General features: G+C 36.4%; 2 protein-coding genes across 5 annotated transcripts; one reads left to right on the top strand and one right to left on the bottom strand.

Annotated features, from left to right (window-relative positions):
* Window positions 1-10006: 10006 nt before the first annotated feature.
* On the top strand, window positions 10007-12587 carry LOC104780492 (pentatricopeptide repeat-containing protein CRR2, chloroplastic). Of its 2 annotated transcripts, XM_087510298.1 has the most exons (3): window positions 10007-12177; window positions 12257-12319; window positions 12432-12587. In XM_087510298.1, exon 1 carries the CDS (start codon window positions 10102-10104, stop codon window positions 12076-12078), a length of 1977 nt encoding a protein of 658 aa, XP_087366424.1. In that variant the 5' UTR covers window positions 10007-10101; the 3' UTR covers window positions 12079-12177; window positions 12257-12319; window positions 12432-12587. The 2 variants fall into 2 exon arrangements, with proteins under 2 accessions (XP_087366424.1, XP_010503297.2); XM_010504995.3 differs by lacking the exon at window positions 12257-12319.
* Window positions 12588-13225: 638 nt separating this feature from the next.
* On the bottom strand, window positions 13226-16032 carry LOC104780491 (protein PLASTID TRANSCRIPTIONALLY ACTIVE 16, chloroplastic). 3 transcript variants are annotated; one of them, XR_015596825.1, is made up of 5 exons: window positions 15119-16032; window positions 14396-14873; window positions 14210-14278; window positions 14007-14065; window positions 13226-13878 (listed from the first exon to the last, which is right to left on the bottom strand). XR_015596825.1 is itself a non-coding variant. In XM_087510297.1 (5 exons), exons 1-5 carry the CDS (start codon window positions 15548-15550, stop codon window positions 13344-13346), a joined length of 1563 nt encoding a protein of 520 aa, XP_087366423.1. In that variant the 5' UTR covers window positions 15551-15748; the 3' UTR covers window positions 13226-13343. The 3 variants fall into 3 exon arrangements, 1 of the variants encoding a protein (XP_087366423.1); XR_015596824.1 differs by having other exon boundaries at window positions 14401-14873; window positions 15119-15701; XM_087510297.1 differs by having other exon boundaries at window positions 14406-14873; window positions 15119-15748.
* Between the last annotated feature and the right edge of the window lie 289 nt (window positions 16033-16321).

The following is a 16321-nucleotide window of genomic DNA, read 5'->3' as shown; positions in this document are numbered from 1 at the left end:
CCTAAGGACATGCTATTTCTGCAAATTATGGATTTTCCCTGAAGTATTTGTCCCTGTACTCCTGCAAAAGAAATGAAAAATTTAAGTAATATTAAATAACAGTAAAATGTGCATTAAATCTAACAAAAGTCGAGGTTCACTAACCTTTAATTTTGAAAACATTCGGGTACCAAGGTATCTCATTTGTGGAGTAACATCTTTAGGAATTTTGTCAGGATGAAGAATTAACATCGCCTTCCTTGCTACTTTACTTACATCTTCTTTAGTTTTCAAATCCATGACATAGACTTTTTCCCACTTATTCCCTCGCCAAAGATACTACAATGTAGAACATCCAAATTTTGTTAGTATTTAACGCTTATAATAACAAGTATATGATTTTTTCAAACTTACTTCATCCATTTTTTCAAGCATAAATGTGATGTCCCCGAGCTCAGTCCAACGTTTTATAACTTCCTCGATTTGTTTAATTTCTTCGTCACTTATATTGTTCTCCTGCGTAGAAGTTGTTTGCACTAATACATACATAAGAAACAAAATATTATATGTCATTTTCAAAAGGGCAAATCATCTATAATAAAGAATTTAACAACTTACAACTGCCCGTTTTCTGGCTGGTGTGAGCTTCTTCTTGGCATGGGTCTTCTTGTTGTGTGGGAGCTTCTTCTTGGCTTGGGTCTTCTTGTTGAGTGAGAGCTTCTTCTTGGCTTGGGTCTACATCAGTATCTGAAATATTAATACACTCTTCGTCATCCGATATAACAACGTAAGCTTCTTCTTGGCTTGAGTCTACATCATCAGCACTGTTTTGCTTCTCATCCTGCATAAATAATTATATTTTCATTAACCATATATAAATTATTTTCAAATATGTTTTTACAAGGTTTTTAAAATTAGTCGATCATATTCAAGTAACACATACCTTATCATTATTCATATCCTCCTCTTGTGGATCATTTTCATTAGTATCCTGGGTATTTTCTTCAGGAATAACACTTGGGTCCCTCTCAAGTCAGTTTGTTTTTCATGTTGATAATCTTGATTATCTTCTTTAGATACCTAGAAATGTTGTAAATTTTGTTTAATACTATTTAAAACACTAGCAAAACCTTTGAAAACGATTATATGATTGTGTTAAAAAATAGTTTAAACACTTTTAAAACGATTTTAAAAGGAATTCAGTTTTTTTTTTCAAACCATTTAAAACCATTGAAAACCCTTTTAAACCCATTGTTAACACTTCAGTTTTCTAAAATTTTGTTAAAAACTCTTTAAAACACTTTTAAAATGATTTTAAAAGAAATTAAGTTTTTTTTTTTCACTTACAAATTCATTTGGAGAAGCTGGTACTTCCTCTTCTTCAAAATCGTTGGCAATGGCTGGTACTTCCTCTTCTTGAAAAGCAGTGGCAGAGGCTGGTACTTCCTCTTCTTGAAAAGCAGTTGCAGAGGCTGGTACTTCCTCTTCTTCAAAATCGGTGGCAGAGGGTCGTACTTCCTCTTCTTGAAAAGCAGTGGCAGAGGCTGGTACTTCCTCTTTTTGAAAAGCAGTTGCAGAGGTTGGTACTTCCTCTTCTTCAAAAGCAGTTGCAGAGGCTGGTACTTCCTCTTCTTCAAATGCCCTTGATTCCCACTGTGGTGTTGCAGCAGCAGTAGTGATCCCCACATGATTCTCCAGTCTCACTATTCTTTTGTGAATAACTTGACATGTTTTTAAAATCATGTCAATTTTCCCACACAAGATATTCTTTTTTTTTTGTTAGTTTGATTCAAGGATGGCCCTGCAGCTTCTCTCACACGCTTGTTTTGATTTTGTTCTCCTTTTTCAACTTGAATAAATCCTTAAATCCATTCCTCCTTAGTCATCTTATACCTTGGATTACAAGTTTAACAACTTCATCAAAATCCTTTTCTTCATCATTCGGTGGCATAACCAAATGGCTATATTCATCGGGATCACCAACAATTGTTTTCACTTCAAACTGCAAAGATAAATCGATTCATATTATATCTCAAAAGTCTTATACAGATATTGTAAAACCTTTTAAAACTCTTTTATAACTCTGGAAATCTCTTGTAAATCCGTCGTAAAGTCTTGTAAACCAGCTTAAACACATTGTAAATAAAAATTACGTTAATAACACTTTTTTAAAAAGGGTTTACAATATTTTTTAAAACTATTGGAAAACAAAAAAGAAAATAGTTCTAGAGAAGTATTAGTACCTTGCAAGACTCAAGAACAAATTTTATTTCATTGAATTTTGGGGAAGATGTCTTTTGGCATTGCAAGATCAGTGGGAGATGTTGATTTTGGCTTGAAATGCTTTCCCTAACACCAAAATGTTCCCCTAGCTGGCGAACTGAGATAACAACCATATTTGGATTGCATATGGAAAGCCAGCCATTCCATATTGTATCTTTGACAATGTTCCCACAATCATTTTTTTCACGCCTATCACTAATGATTCGTAAGCAATTTCACCTCAAGGATACTTGCAGTAATTCTCAAAACTACTGGCTCTCAGCAAATTCTTTAAAGGAATTAGAACTTCTCGATTTTGTGCTATCAATATCCCATCCACTAGTAACAAAGCACCTAATCGAATTCTTTCCTCAGGTTTCATGTCTTTTCCTTTAAATTTCAAAGTACGAAGAAGACTTTTGCAGGTCATTTTATCATTCATCCACAAATATTTTTTCGATTTAACAGTACCTGATGGAACAGTACCTACCGGAAGACCTGTTGTAATGACGAATTCCCTTAGCGAAAATCGCATAGGTTGATCATCAAATGCAAACCAGAGCTCGTTTTTTCGCAGACTTAATCCTCCTCTGTAGTAAGTGGTGGACCAGTTGACTAGAGAAGTTGATTTCTTTCCGATTAACAAATTCTATAATTGGCCCCAAAAAAGAGTCCTCTAACTCCTTGAACTCTTCTTTTTTTAATGCTTTCTTTACAGTCGCCAAAACAGCTTCCTCAAAAGAATATTTAGTTACTCTCTTTAATGTATCTCCCTCTGTGCCTGGCGTGATTAATTTTTTTGGGAAGCACAATATCTTTGCAGAATCTTCAAAAATACTCATATCGCAAAACCTGTCAACATTGTTTACAGAGAAGAACATATTCATGACATGCACCCAAGATCCTTTATAAATCCTATTTTAAAACCAATACAAAACTTTTTTAAGACATTGATAAATTTCCAACCTTCGTATTCCGAGTTCACCAAAACATCATAAAAATTCAAATTGAAATAGAAATTGAAGTCAAAATTAAGTTCCAAACCAAACTTACAGATGGGAGAAGAAGAGACGACTAATTTGAAGAGAGGACTGAGAGGAAAAACGAGGGAGAAGAAGAGTCCGTACTTTGATGAAGAAAATGGCAATTTGAAGTCCTCGCGTACCCAATCAGCCGACTCCTAGTTTCAATCAGACGACTTCGTGTCTGCAATCCGACGAAATCGAGAACCCAATTTAAGCAAATACAGTTTTGAGTGAATTTCGCGATTTTCAACCTCCCAGACGGAAAACTGTACTTTATGAAAGAGGAACCCGTGACTTTTTGGGATAATTGATACAGGGGGGGTTATATTTTACAATTGGGCCTAGGCCTAGGGCTTTCACCCTTATTATAAAAAAACATTGTAAAACCTTTTAAAATATAAATTACGTTTATAGTATTAAGATCATTTAAAAGGTTTTACAAGCGTTTTAAAACGAATTTTAAAAGTTTTAAAAAGGTTTAGTTTTGGGTTTTTCAATGAATTTTATAGGATTTACAAGTGTTTTAAAACGGATTTTAAAAGGTTTAAAAGGGTTTTGTTTTGGGTATTTCAATGAATTTTATAGGATTTACAAGAGTTTTAAAAGGTTTTTGAAAGGATTCGAAAAGGATAAACAACGTTTTAAAATTCATTGTAAATACCTACACTTAAACGAAGTATATGCTAATTCTGCAAAGATGTCAAACGCTATTTATTGAATAATCTAAAAGGAGTAACTTAACCTTTTTCTAGAATAGTGTCACAGTAAAAACACAAAATGCAAAGTTACGCCATGAGTCTGCACGGATACAACAGATGTTAAATCTACTTGTAAACTAAACATTGAAATATCTTGCCATTCATTATTGTTCTTGATGAAGCTCCATTCCAGAGATCACGTTTATATACCAGCAAGATGCAAACTTCCATTATCGTAGTTTTTTTTGCTATTTATGCATTTCTGCAAAGATAATATAATTAATGTTAGAACCTTTTAAAATACATTGCAATACCAACCTGTTACCCCATTTAAAACCAGTTTAAATAACCATGTAAAAACCTACACTGACCTGCAAAGATGTCAACCGCCATTTTCTGCCGTAAATCACCAATTGACTCATTTGTAAAATTGCCATATGTCGTAATACTCATAGCCAAACACTCGATTGTCTTTAGCATGAAGACACCACTATCTTCAATCTTAGCAACCTATCAAGAAAAAAACAAAGTGAAGCGTCCACAGTATTTACAGAGAACATAATACAAAACTAGAAAACAAGCTCAACAGTATTTACCTGAGGTATGCAATTCATGATATTGATTCTGAATGGAGATTTCTCTGTATCATTTTTCATTCCAAATTTCTTCTGAGCAATGTACGGCATTGCAACAGCATATGCACCCACTTGTTTGTCTTTAATTTTGTTACTATAGAAACACTTGCCTAAATCATAGATAGTCAACAACCTCTTCTCCAAATTGATCATCAATGGCATCCAAAGCTTTTCCTTAACCATCATTGGTGCCAATATTTTGTTTGTAGGTGCTTACTTGAAGAGTTGACTGAATTTTTCTTCAGGGAACTCATATTCATCTTTGTCGTCAATGAATATGGAGTAATTTTCGTCAATCTCTCTCAAAAAAGATGCTCCCGCTAACGTCAATTCTTTGCTTTTATAGAACTCCGGATGACTTTCTTCTCTTTTGCTTAATAACTTCACAACTGTATCAACATGTTAAACAACAACAAAAACCGGGTTAGAACAAAATTTGAAATTTAAAAGACTTTACAAATTAAAACAATTCTTGTTGTCAAATAATTCATATAAATAAGTTCAGACCCGGTCACACACATCATCTTGTAAACCAGTTTAAACACATATTTTAATTCCTTTTAAAACACTTTTAAACGTCTTGTAAAAACTTTTAAAAACCCTTTTAAAACTCTTGTAAAACCTTTAAAACTCCATGAAACGTTAACAACACATTGTAAAACCTTATGATTTGTAATCATACCATTGTTGTTAACGACTTCCCTAGCGTCTCTAGTGTTGTGAACCACCTAGCATCAACTTTGTTACCAAGAATTGTTAGTTGCCTACATCCAAAAATAAACAGAATAACCATGAATACTTACAAAACCATGAATACATCTTCTAAAACGTCTATAAAAGACTAATTGAAACTAAAACTTACTTTGTTTTCCTTGAATTCTTCCATTCTGTAAATATTTCTAACCGGGTCTTATCAACTTTGGAAAAAGGATAAAGTATTGGGTGCTTCTTCTTCTCAGCCGTGTAAGGCGGCTGAGTGTGAATAGAAGGAACTGTATTTCGTTCACTTTTTCTTTGCACACCACCAACATCATCAGATTTACTCTTCTTTTTCTGTGGCTGTACAAAACAAAAAAATATCGCATTTTATATCGATACACTTGGAAAAAAATTTAAATAACTCATAGAAATTATTAAGTTATATACATACCCCTTCTCTAGCTTGAACATCAGCATCTGGATTGTCACTTGGTTTACGCTTCTTCCTCTGTAGTGCCACAAGAAAATCACAATTGTTTGTAAACATTAATAAAATGTAAAACATTATACAACTAGATACTAACCTCTTTTCTGTTCGTAACATCATCATCACCTTCATTGCTTTGCTTACACTTTCTCTGCAGTTCAAAAAGTTTTTTAAGAAAACAATGTTTACATGATTTAAACCTAATGAGATACTTGATGAAATCTTTTAAAATACTCATAACAACTATATAAAAAATTAATGATTTACCTGTTTTCTCTCTTTCAAAATTGTCTTCTTACTGCTTGCTCTCTTCTCTTTACCCATGCTTTTATCTTTTCCACTATCCTAATCTTCTTCAGAAAAAAGATCAAATTTTGGTGTAGAAGGGCGTTGAGAAGGAGATTTATCCTTCAAAGATGATAACAATTGTGATTTACAACAGGCTTCTAAAAGGGTATTTGGAAACTTATAAAAATACTAAATCAATGTACCTTTGGTGTTTCTTCAAAGTAATTACCATCATTACCACCAGTTTTTTAGGTGTTTTCATCGTCTCCAGCATACCTCCCATCTTGTGTGTTTGACGGACGAACAGAATCTGCAGACGGGCTTTCTACGAAATCTTCTCTAGCAATATCTCCGTCAACATTTTGTTTGCCAGCCTGCAACAAAACAAAAGAACATATAAGAAAATCATTTTAAAGGTTTTACAATCTGTTTTAAAAGGGTTTTAATAGGTTTTTAAAAGGTTTAGGTCACCTTTGACACCAGTTTTTTAAAACATTGTAGAACTTTTTAAACACCTTGTAAAACCATTTAATACCCTTTTAAAAAACATTGTAAAACCTTTGAAAACCCTTTTAAAGGTATATAAACCCTTTTAAATTCTTTTATAAAGTCGTTTACAAAATAGATATTGACCTCTTCATTTATAACCTCTTCATTTCTATTCTGTCCATCTTCATCTTCGTGAGACTGCAAAGGGAAAAGAAAAAAAAGGAGCTAAGTTTAAAGAGTTTAGTGTCCAATGTATGGAAAAAGGTGTGATCATGGAATCTTACTGCTTTATTCTTATCTTTCTCTGATGTGGTTTTGACAGCTGCTTCAATGGCTTATAGTCGTTTATTGAAGTCTTCTAACATAGAGAGGATTATGTCAAGTTTTTCAGAATCAGACAAATTTTTCTCTATTTTCTCATGTTTCTCAGAGACTGACAATTTTTCTCCCATTTTGTCACCCAACTCTCCCATGGCATAGTAAATATCAACTAATCTAGAAGACCATTCTTCTTTCTTCAATCTATAGCCTTTCATAACCAAGCCAATAACTTCTTCAAAATCATTGTCATCTTCATCAACCAAATGATTATATTCTTGTGGATCTCCAATTATAGTTTTGACTTCAACCTACAAAAATAATCAAAATCCATCAAAACAAAACTCATCAAATAAGATAACCAATAAATAATCAAAACTACACTTTTAATAGAATTCAAAACTTACACAAGTTGCTGTCTTAATAGCATCAGCGATTTCATCAAACCTTGCATATCGACTTGAGAATCAGTGCCAGTTGAGAATCAGTGGATACAATGTTTTGGAAAAATTACATCTTCTCCCAAATGTATCACCCAAACCTGGAACAGCACTCAAGGCCCATATTGCTAATGCCAAGGGAAATCCCTTGACACTATACTGACCTTTAAACCAAGAAGCTTTATCCAGTTTCTTAATGCATGTAGCAAGGATGTTATATGCTTCCTTGCTCCATGGTTGGGCTGTATACATATCAAAATCTGAAGCATGCTGAAGCCGAGACAATGGTATCTTCTCTAAAGAACTTGGTGTCATCAAAATACCTTATGTTAACACCACTGCAGCGAGGCATTCCTTTTCTTCGACATTCAAAGGTTCTTCACCCTCTTCTGATTCTTTAAATAGTCGATATTGAAGTTGAGATAAAGTGTAGTCTCCTCTCACCGCCCAAGAATATAGTTCACTAATTGGATCTTTGCCGTTATTCCTTGGTTCTCTATGAATAGGTTCGCATTGAATCCATATGTTAAATAAAACAATGATGTTAGTTTTTACCTTATAAAGGGTTTTTAAACACCTTATAAACGCTTTTATAAGGTTTATAAAAGCGTTTATAAGGTGTTTAAAAGGTTTAAAAGAGTTTTAAAAGAGTTTTAAAAGAGTTTTAAAAGAGTTTTTGAAGGTTAATGAATAAAAAAACTGTTTTAAAACCCTTTTAAAAAGGATTTAAAACCGTTTTAAAAGGTTTTTTAAACTTCTAAAACGTGATAAAACCCTTTTACAATAGTTTTAAAAGATTTTAAAACCATTTTAAAACTATTTAAAAGGGTTTAAAAGGGTATTAAAAAAGTTTTAAAAGGTTTTGAAAACCTCAAAACCTTTTAAACGGGATTTTAACACTTTTAAAAGAGTTTTAAAGAGTTTTAAAAAGTTAATGATTAAAAAGTTTTAATACCCTTTTAAACCCTATAGTTTTCATACCCTTTTAAACCCTTTTAAAAGGGTATTAAAGAGTTTTAAAGGTTAATGATTAAAAAAAACTGTTGTAAAACCCTTTTAAAAGGGTTTTTAAACTTCTAAAACGTGATAAAACCCTTTTACAATAGTTTTAAAAGATTTTAAAACCTTTTAAAACCCTTTTAAAACTATTTAAATGGGTTTAAAAGGGTAATAAAAAGTTTTAAAAGAGTTTTAAAATGTTTTAAACGGGCTTTTAACCCTTTTAAAAGAGTTTTAAAACCTTTTTAAAAACCATTGAAATCCTTTTAAAACCTTTTAAAAGAGTTTTAAACCCTTTTTAAAAACCATTGAAAGCCTTTTAAAACATTTTAAAAACCATTGCAAACACTTTATAATTACATGTTGTAAGGAAGAACTCTCTCAAGGAGAACCGAAGAGGTTGCATGTCGACTGTAAACCATAAGTTTCTCCCTCTTGTCTTCAACTTTCTCAGCATCAAGTAGTGGAATAATTTCCCAGAAAATTTGATGTATCTGGCCGAAAGATTGATGATAGGCCCAAGGAAGGAAGCTTGAAGCTTCGTGAAAGTTTATTTTCCTAATGCATTTTGAACTTTGTCAACGAAGCTTAAGTCTGAATGTTGACATATGTTTGCTCCACCGTTTGGTTCAAAACCCATATCATATATGCTTTCTGGTAGTGTAAGGCCTTCAAAATCATTGGATGCCATCTGTTAAAGAAACACACTTAATTAGAGTTTTTCAACGGATTTACAAGAGATTTAAAAGGGTTTTGAAAAATCAACAACACACTTTATCGATCTGAAGTCGTCTTATCAACACACTTTATCGACATAATTCAACTACGACCGATCTGAAAATTGATATCAACTGGTTTAACAGGGGCTTTTAAAAAGTCTTTTACAAGAGATAACAAAAATCCAAATTTACAAGACTTTACTAATTTCAAATAAATATCAAACACATTTATCGATCTGAATGCGTCAGATCTGAATCTGGATTTTGAAAATTGTTTAACAAGGGGCTTTTAAAACTGTTTTACGAGAACATAAATCCAAATTTAAAAGAGTTTACATATTCCAAAAAGATATCAAAGAAATTTATCGATTTGAATTCGTCAAATCTGAATTTTCAGATCGAAAATCAATTTTCAGATTGATGAATATTCCAAAGAAAAACAAAATCTTAATCACAAACCTGAAAAGAGTTTACGATCCGACGAACACAAAACGAAGATGAGGTTGGAAGGGAAGCAGAGATTGCCGCGAAGAAGAATCGGAAATCGCAGATGAACGACGTGAAGAAGGATCGAGAATCGTCGTTTGATGAAGAAGGAGAGAATGATGGCGAAGAGAAGAAAATTAGGTTTACTTTATTAAGAACAAAATTGTCTTTTTCAACAAAAAAGGGTATCATTAAAAATGAACGGTTCCCAAAAGCATTTTTAAAAAATGGAATGGAAAAAGGGGTATTTTTGCTTTTCTCCCTATGATTTATTGTATACTGGTGTTTGATTTGGGATCTCGCCGGAATACTGGTGGACCTCCGGTGGGCGCCGTGGAAGAAAATTATTCCCGGTGCAAAAATATGCTGCCTAAAACTTAGATCGGCCCAATTCAAAGCTATTCAAATATGGGCCTGATCCAAAAAAGCCCATTTCGTTACCACGTGATTGGCACGTGTAAACCAACCATGGAAGTAGCAGAGAAACTAGTGGAAGTGGTAGGATCGGCAAGTAAAAGCCCCTCTTCTTTGGGAATTTTCCGGGAAGCACATCGGAGAAAAGCTTAATCACCGGAAAATGTTTCTATCTCACCCTCCTCAAGTAATACAACCGACTTATTTTACTACAGCTAACTTCTTACCTCGCTGTCCTCTGAAGCCACCGTTGTGTTCCGTTGCTTTAAACAATCCTTCGACTTCCTCCGGCGCCGGAACTAAAATCTCTAATAATCAGCTAATTCAATCGTTATGCAAAGATGGGAAGCTTAAACAAGCGCTTCGCGTCTTGTCTCAGGAATCTAGCCTGAGCCAACAGACTTACGAGCTTCTGATTCTCTGCTGCGGTCATCGGAGCTCTCTTTCTGATGGTCTACGCGTTCACCGACATATTCTGGATAATGGGTCTGATCAAGATCCTTTTTTGGCTACGAAGCTTATTGGTATGTATTCGGATTTGGGTTCTGTGGATTATGCACGGAAGGTGTTCGATAAAACGCGTAAAAGAACTATATATGTCTGGAACGCTTTGTTTCGGGCGCTTACATTAGCGGGTCATGGAGAAGAAGTGTTGGGTTTGTATTGGAAGATGAATAGGGTTGGAGTTGATTCAGATAGGTTCACATACACGTATGTTCTCAAGGCTTGTGTTGCATCGGAATGCACGGCGAATTGTCTCACTAAAGGGAAAGAGATTCATGCGCATCTTACCCGACGCGGTTACAATTCGCATGTTTATATAATGACTACGTTGGTGGACATGTACGCTCGATTTGGCTGTGTGGATTATGCTAGCTATGTGTTTTGTGAAATGCCTGTCAAAAACGTTGTTTCTTGGAGCGCAATGATTGCCTGCTATGCAAAGAACGGGAAAGCTTTTGAAGCTCTGAGGACTTTCCGTGAAATGATGACAGAGACCAAAGATTCATCTCCTAATTCTGTGACTATGGTGAGTGTGCTTCAAGCTTGTGCTTCGCTTGCGGCTTTAGAGCAAGGGAGATTGATTCATGGGTATATACTCAGAAGGGGGCTTGACTCCATATTGCCGGTGATCAGTGCTCTTGTGACGATGTATGGTAGATGTGGTAAGCTCGAAGTGGGACAAAGAGTATTTGATCGAATGCATGACCGGGATGTTGTATCTTGGAATTCCTTGATATCGAGCTATGGTGTTCATGGGTGTGGAAGGAAAGCGATTCAGATATTTGAAGAGATGCTCGCAAATGGGGCTATCCCAACTCCCGTAACATTTGTTAGCGTTTTGGGAGCTTGCAGCCACGAGGGTCTTGTTGAAGAAGGAAAAAGACTGTTTGAATCAATGTGGAGAGACCATGGGATAAAACCACAAGTCGAGCATTATGCTTGTATGGTTGATCTGTTAGGTCGGGCGAATAGGTTAGACGAGGCAGCAAAGATGGTTCAAGACATGAGGACTGAACCGGGGCCTAAGGTTTGGGGTTCCCTTCTCGGGTCTTGTAGAATTCACGGAAATGTTGAGCTTGCAGAGCGGGCAAGTAGAAGGCTCTTTGCACTTGAACCAAAAAATGCAGGGAATTATGTGTTGTTGGCAGACATTTACGCGGAAGCTCAGATGTGGGATGAGGTTAAGAGAGTGAAGAAGCTCTTAGAACACCGGGGACTGCAGAAGCTGCCTGGTCGGTGCTATATGGAAGTGAGGAAGAAAATGTACTCGTTTGTCTCAGTGGATGAGTTTAACCCTCTTATGGAACAGATTCATGCTTTCTTGGTTAAGTTAGCCGAAGATATGAAGGAGAAAGGGTACATACCGCAGACCAAAGGAGTTCTGTATGAGCTTGAGACGGAAGAGAAAGAGAGGATAGTGTTAGGACACAGTGAGAAACTGGCGTTGGCGTTTGGGCTGATAAATACATCAAAAGGAGAGCCCATCAGAATCACGAAGAACTTGCGTTTGTGCGAGGACTGTCACTTGTTTACAAAGTTCATCTCAAAGTTTATGGAGAAGGAGATTCTAGTTAGAGATGTGAACCGGTTTCATAGGTTCAAGAATGGAGTGTGTTCTTGTGGAGATTACTGGTAATACTTGTGGGACTTATACGATTGCTTGTGTATAATAAGCAAGGGAGAGATCTTGACCAGAGTTCTTGGACTTAGTCAGGCCAAAAGAAATAACGAACAGGTTAGACTTAGATATTTCCTGTAATATATGCCAACGAAAGCTGTTGGGATCATTGTTACTATCATTTCTCAATAAACAGAAAAGGTGTGTTCATTTCATTCACTCTGCCTTCGGTTCGAAACTCTAAACATGCGTTTACTGTGTAAGCTTCTGCTTCCTGATAGTAACTGCAGTCGCTCGCTGCTTTAGCCTGATTAAGCTACTGGTTCTGGTTTAGTGAATCGACCTAAAGGATTCTGTATTATTTGAACCAGGTAGTAAGATTCAGATGGCTTACACGCGAACAGGCCCATTGGTTCCGTTTGTTGAAGTTGAGAGAAGTGTTGGAGAACTAGCGGTGATAACGCTCTGCTTTGTTCTTAATTAATAACCTACATTAATTATCAGATTTTTATTACTTACGCACTCAATATTTCCATTTTTCTAAATCAGTAAAAACAACGCTTAAATAGAAAATGGAAAACAAACAAAAAAGAAAAGGAAAATTGTAAAAAAAAATAGAAATCGACCCAAATTGACCAAACGGTTCACGCTATATAGGATCAAAGCATGCATTATAAACAAAAATACACACAAAGTATTGTCTAAGAACACGAACACAATAGAGAGAGATCAGAGATCAAAGATGCCACAAGCTGCGGTCTTAATATTGGCGTTTGCTGCAAGTTTCTGGGTTTTGGTAAGCTATTCTAGAGGCGGCAATCATAATGTTTCAGAGAAGTTTCATACCAGACCAAGCGGCATAGGAACTGGTTCGGTTTGCGTAATAATCTTAGCCCTAATGGCTATGATGCTCATGAACAACAACGCTGAACAAATTCGCCATGACATCAATGAACAAACTGATGGGATTTGGATTCTTTTAATCATCATCTTCTGTCTCTTCATGCTTTATCTCAAAGGCGTTTTTTGATTTCTCTGTTTTTTTTGTTTTCTACGAATGTGATTTAATTTGCTTCATATTGTGTTTTTTTCCTTTTTCTTGAATTCTATAAGTCAGAATTGACTCGATGTGAATCAAATTAATAAATTTTGTTATCATAAGGGATTTAAAGAGAGAACAATAATGGATTTATATATCATATGATTACAGAGGTTTAACTTGAAACACAAGGGAAAAAAAGAAAACTGTACGGAACTACAAAACGGCATCTTTTATGGCGTTTTCAGTCATCGTCCATGTAGATGGTCTCTTGCTGAAACAGTCCTCCAAACACTTTCCTCACCTCTTTTTCCGGCTTCGTTGGCCGCTCTTCCTTGGGTTTGGATGCAAACAGAGATGATGCAGCGGGTTTAGCGTTACTCTGTTTCACCACTGCTTTCTTGGGTGGCAAGTTTCGCGCTTTCGCCTGTCCTCTGACCGTAGCAACCTGTACTTTAGACGTCTCTGAAGCGTTCTGAACCGCGGTAGCAAACTGAGAACCCAGATTATTCCAGGAGAGACCTGAGCCGATATATTTCGCCTTGTTAAATAGACCGTCCACTGTGATTCCCACGGCTTCTGCTTTCTGTTGCGCATCCTCAGCTAAGCTAGCAGCTTCTGCTTCTTTCTCAGATAGCTTTTGCATTTGTTTCTCAAACTCTTTCGCTGCTTCCGCTGCCTCTCGGGCTTTCTCAGCTGCGACTTTAACTTCTTCCTCAGCTCTTGCCCTTGCGAGCGCGTCTGCGAACACTTTTCTCCTCCCATCTTCCGGGATTACACTATCACATATTCATAGACTATTACATTAAACGAAGTTGACACAAAACATTAAGCTAAGCTATAAACTCGCTAGTAATTTTAAGATCATAGTATGATTACAAGCAATACAACAAGAAGACTCATTTACCTGAAAAGCTCATCTATTTGCCTCGACGGTGCTGATGGATCTGTAGAAACTTCCACCACCTGAAAAAGGACACACAAAACTAAAGTCATGAGCGGATACACGGAAGCAGAGGTTCTATCAACGGCTACAATTTATTCTCTAGTGTCTGCATCTGTATGAACAATCACAAACTTGACGAGTAAGGTACTTGTTCTATACGTTACCTTATTTTCTGCCACGGCCGTGTTAGCAAAAATGTCTGCAACCAAAGACGCAATCTTCAACTTGGGGACCTGGTCGCAAACAGAACACCAAACAAGTTAATAACTACATTAATCGAAACCAATATATAACCAACTGATTTCATTTCAATGTAATGTAATACTAATAATCCCTTTTTTATGGCATACATTACATTACTTTGTAGGCCTCGGACGAAGTACTGCCACTGCCGCTGTTACTCCCTTCAGCAGAAACGACGACGTTGTAAGATCTCTCCGGGGAGTAATCCTCAGTCAAGCTCGTCTTTATGAGTGTGTACGCCACATCGGTTTGAGCTACTTTGTCAATGAGGTCCGAGATAGTTAATGGCTGAGATTTTGCGAAAAGGTTGCCGAAAAACGAAGTAATCCCGTCTAGAACGTTGTACGTGGATCCGCTGATGCTCCCGTCGTACACGATTGCTACATGGTTTACGCCAGCAAGCTCAGCCGCTTGTACCACGAGCAACGCGTCTGAGGTCGAGACTTGGTCTTCAGGACCGTTCTCTGTTGCCCCTACGGTAACCACAACTTTGGTCGCGTTTCCAATCGCTTTTGCGATTGATTCAGCGTCTTGGAATGGGGACTGAACAGCGTTTAGCCTCTTGACTTCCTCCTTTGATAGAATCTGTTGAAAAGCTGAGGGTCAAACGATGAATCAAAACGCTAAACGCCACCCGAGGCACATGCCAAGTCAAAGCAAAATCTAAAACCAAACCGTGTTTTTATATCGCTAATTAAATCAAAGGTGTAATTGTCATCTCTGTCTTAAAATCTGAAGTGCGGTTGCTACCAAAAATCAAGATCATCATTAATACGTTTAGATTATAGGAATCGTGGGACTTAAAAAAAAAGAAAAAGAAAAAAGCGGACCTTGTAAGTAGCCGCAACACGAGCAAGGTCTTGGGCGGCTCCAAGGTCAGGAACACCGGCTCGAACGCTAAATCCTCGTTGTAAGAGCGTTTGAGCTATGCGTATACCAGCTTGTCCCGTAGCACCGGCCACGAAAACCGTACCAGGATCTTTTTTTCTGTTATTACCAAACACTAAAGCGGTCGAAGGGTTTGTCACCACCGGCATGAGTGACTTCATGTCCGGTAACTTACCGAAATCGAACCGGAATGGTTTCGAATCTGACGATTTCCCGGTTTGTTTCGCCTCCGAGTCACCATCATCGTCCTTCCTTTTCCCGAATTGAAACGCCGTTTGCTTAGCCCACACGGTTAACCTCGATTTTCTCCGGTTAAACCTGAGACCCTGCGGTGGTGCGGTGGTTAACAGGAACGAAGTTGAACTGGAAGCCATTAGAGGAGACCAACCGTTTTCTTGTACCTCAAGTAAACAATGTGGGTGCCATTCGTTGAAGATGAGACACCATGGCGAGTGAGTGCACAAGACTTTCGTTGTTTGTGTTGTTTTCTACAGATGTTGTTTTTGTTATCCGAAACGGATTCGTAGCCAATAGTATCATGCCGCGTTATCAACATATCTTTGATGTGGCTTGGTCTGAACTTTTCGCCACAGAATCTTGATAGTGCGGGGCCTAGACATCATATGACTTTCAACTTTGCCACAACATTTTCGCGTAATTTCACATTCCATCCCAAAGTTTTTGATTAATCTACCGAGGCCCATGAAAACATTTCTCAGATTCCCTGTACAAATAAATCATGGATACTACCATCTATATATGTAGAGAGATATCTAAACATATACTAATATCACTACCGAGAGATGAATGACCATCGAGTCTGTCATGCAAATTATGCATTGTGTTAAAATGTTTCTCTACTTTCAACAATGCAAGACTTTATATGCACATTCGTTCAATTTATGCCCTACTTGAGTCCAATGTCGTAATAAAAAGTTCAGACAATCGGATAACAATCTATACTAATAAAAAATAGGAGCTATACGGCCGTCCACATAAGATTTTAAACAACCAATAGAAATTTGACATATCTCTTATTAACATTTTATACAATTTCCAGAATTTTCTATATTAAGAATTATTTTAAACAATCTTTCATGATTTGACATATCATTCATTACATTTTTTAAATTTACAGAATTTTT

The sequence above is a fragment of the Camelina sativa genome, chromosome 4 (assembly GCF_030686135.1).
Source record: "Camelina sativa cultivar CO46 ecotype springtype chromosome 4, ASM3068613v1".
Lineage (NCBI taxonomy): Eukaryota > Viridiplantae > Streptophyta > Magnoliopsida > Brassicales > Brassicaceae > Camelina > Camelina sativa.
The sequence above is the reverse complement of the archived record's forward strand: the minus strand, read 5'-3'. Positions and strand labels throughout refer to the sequence as shown.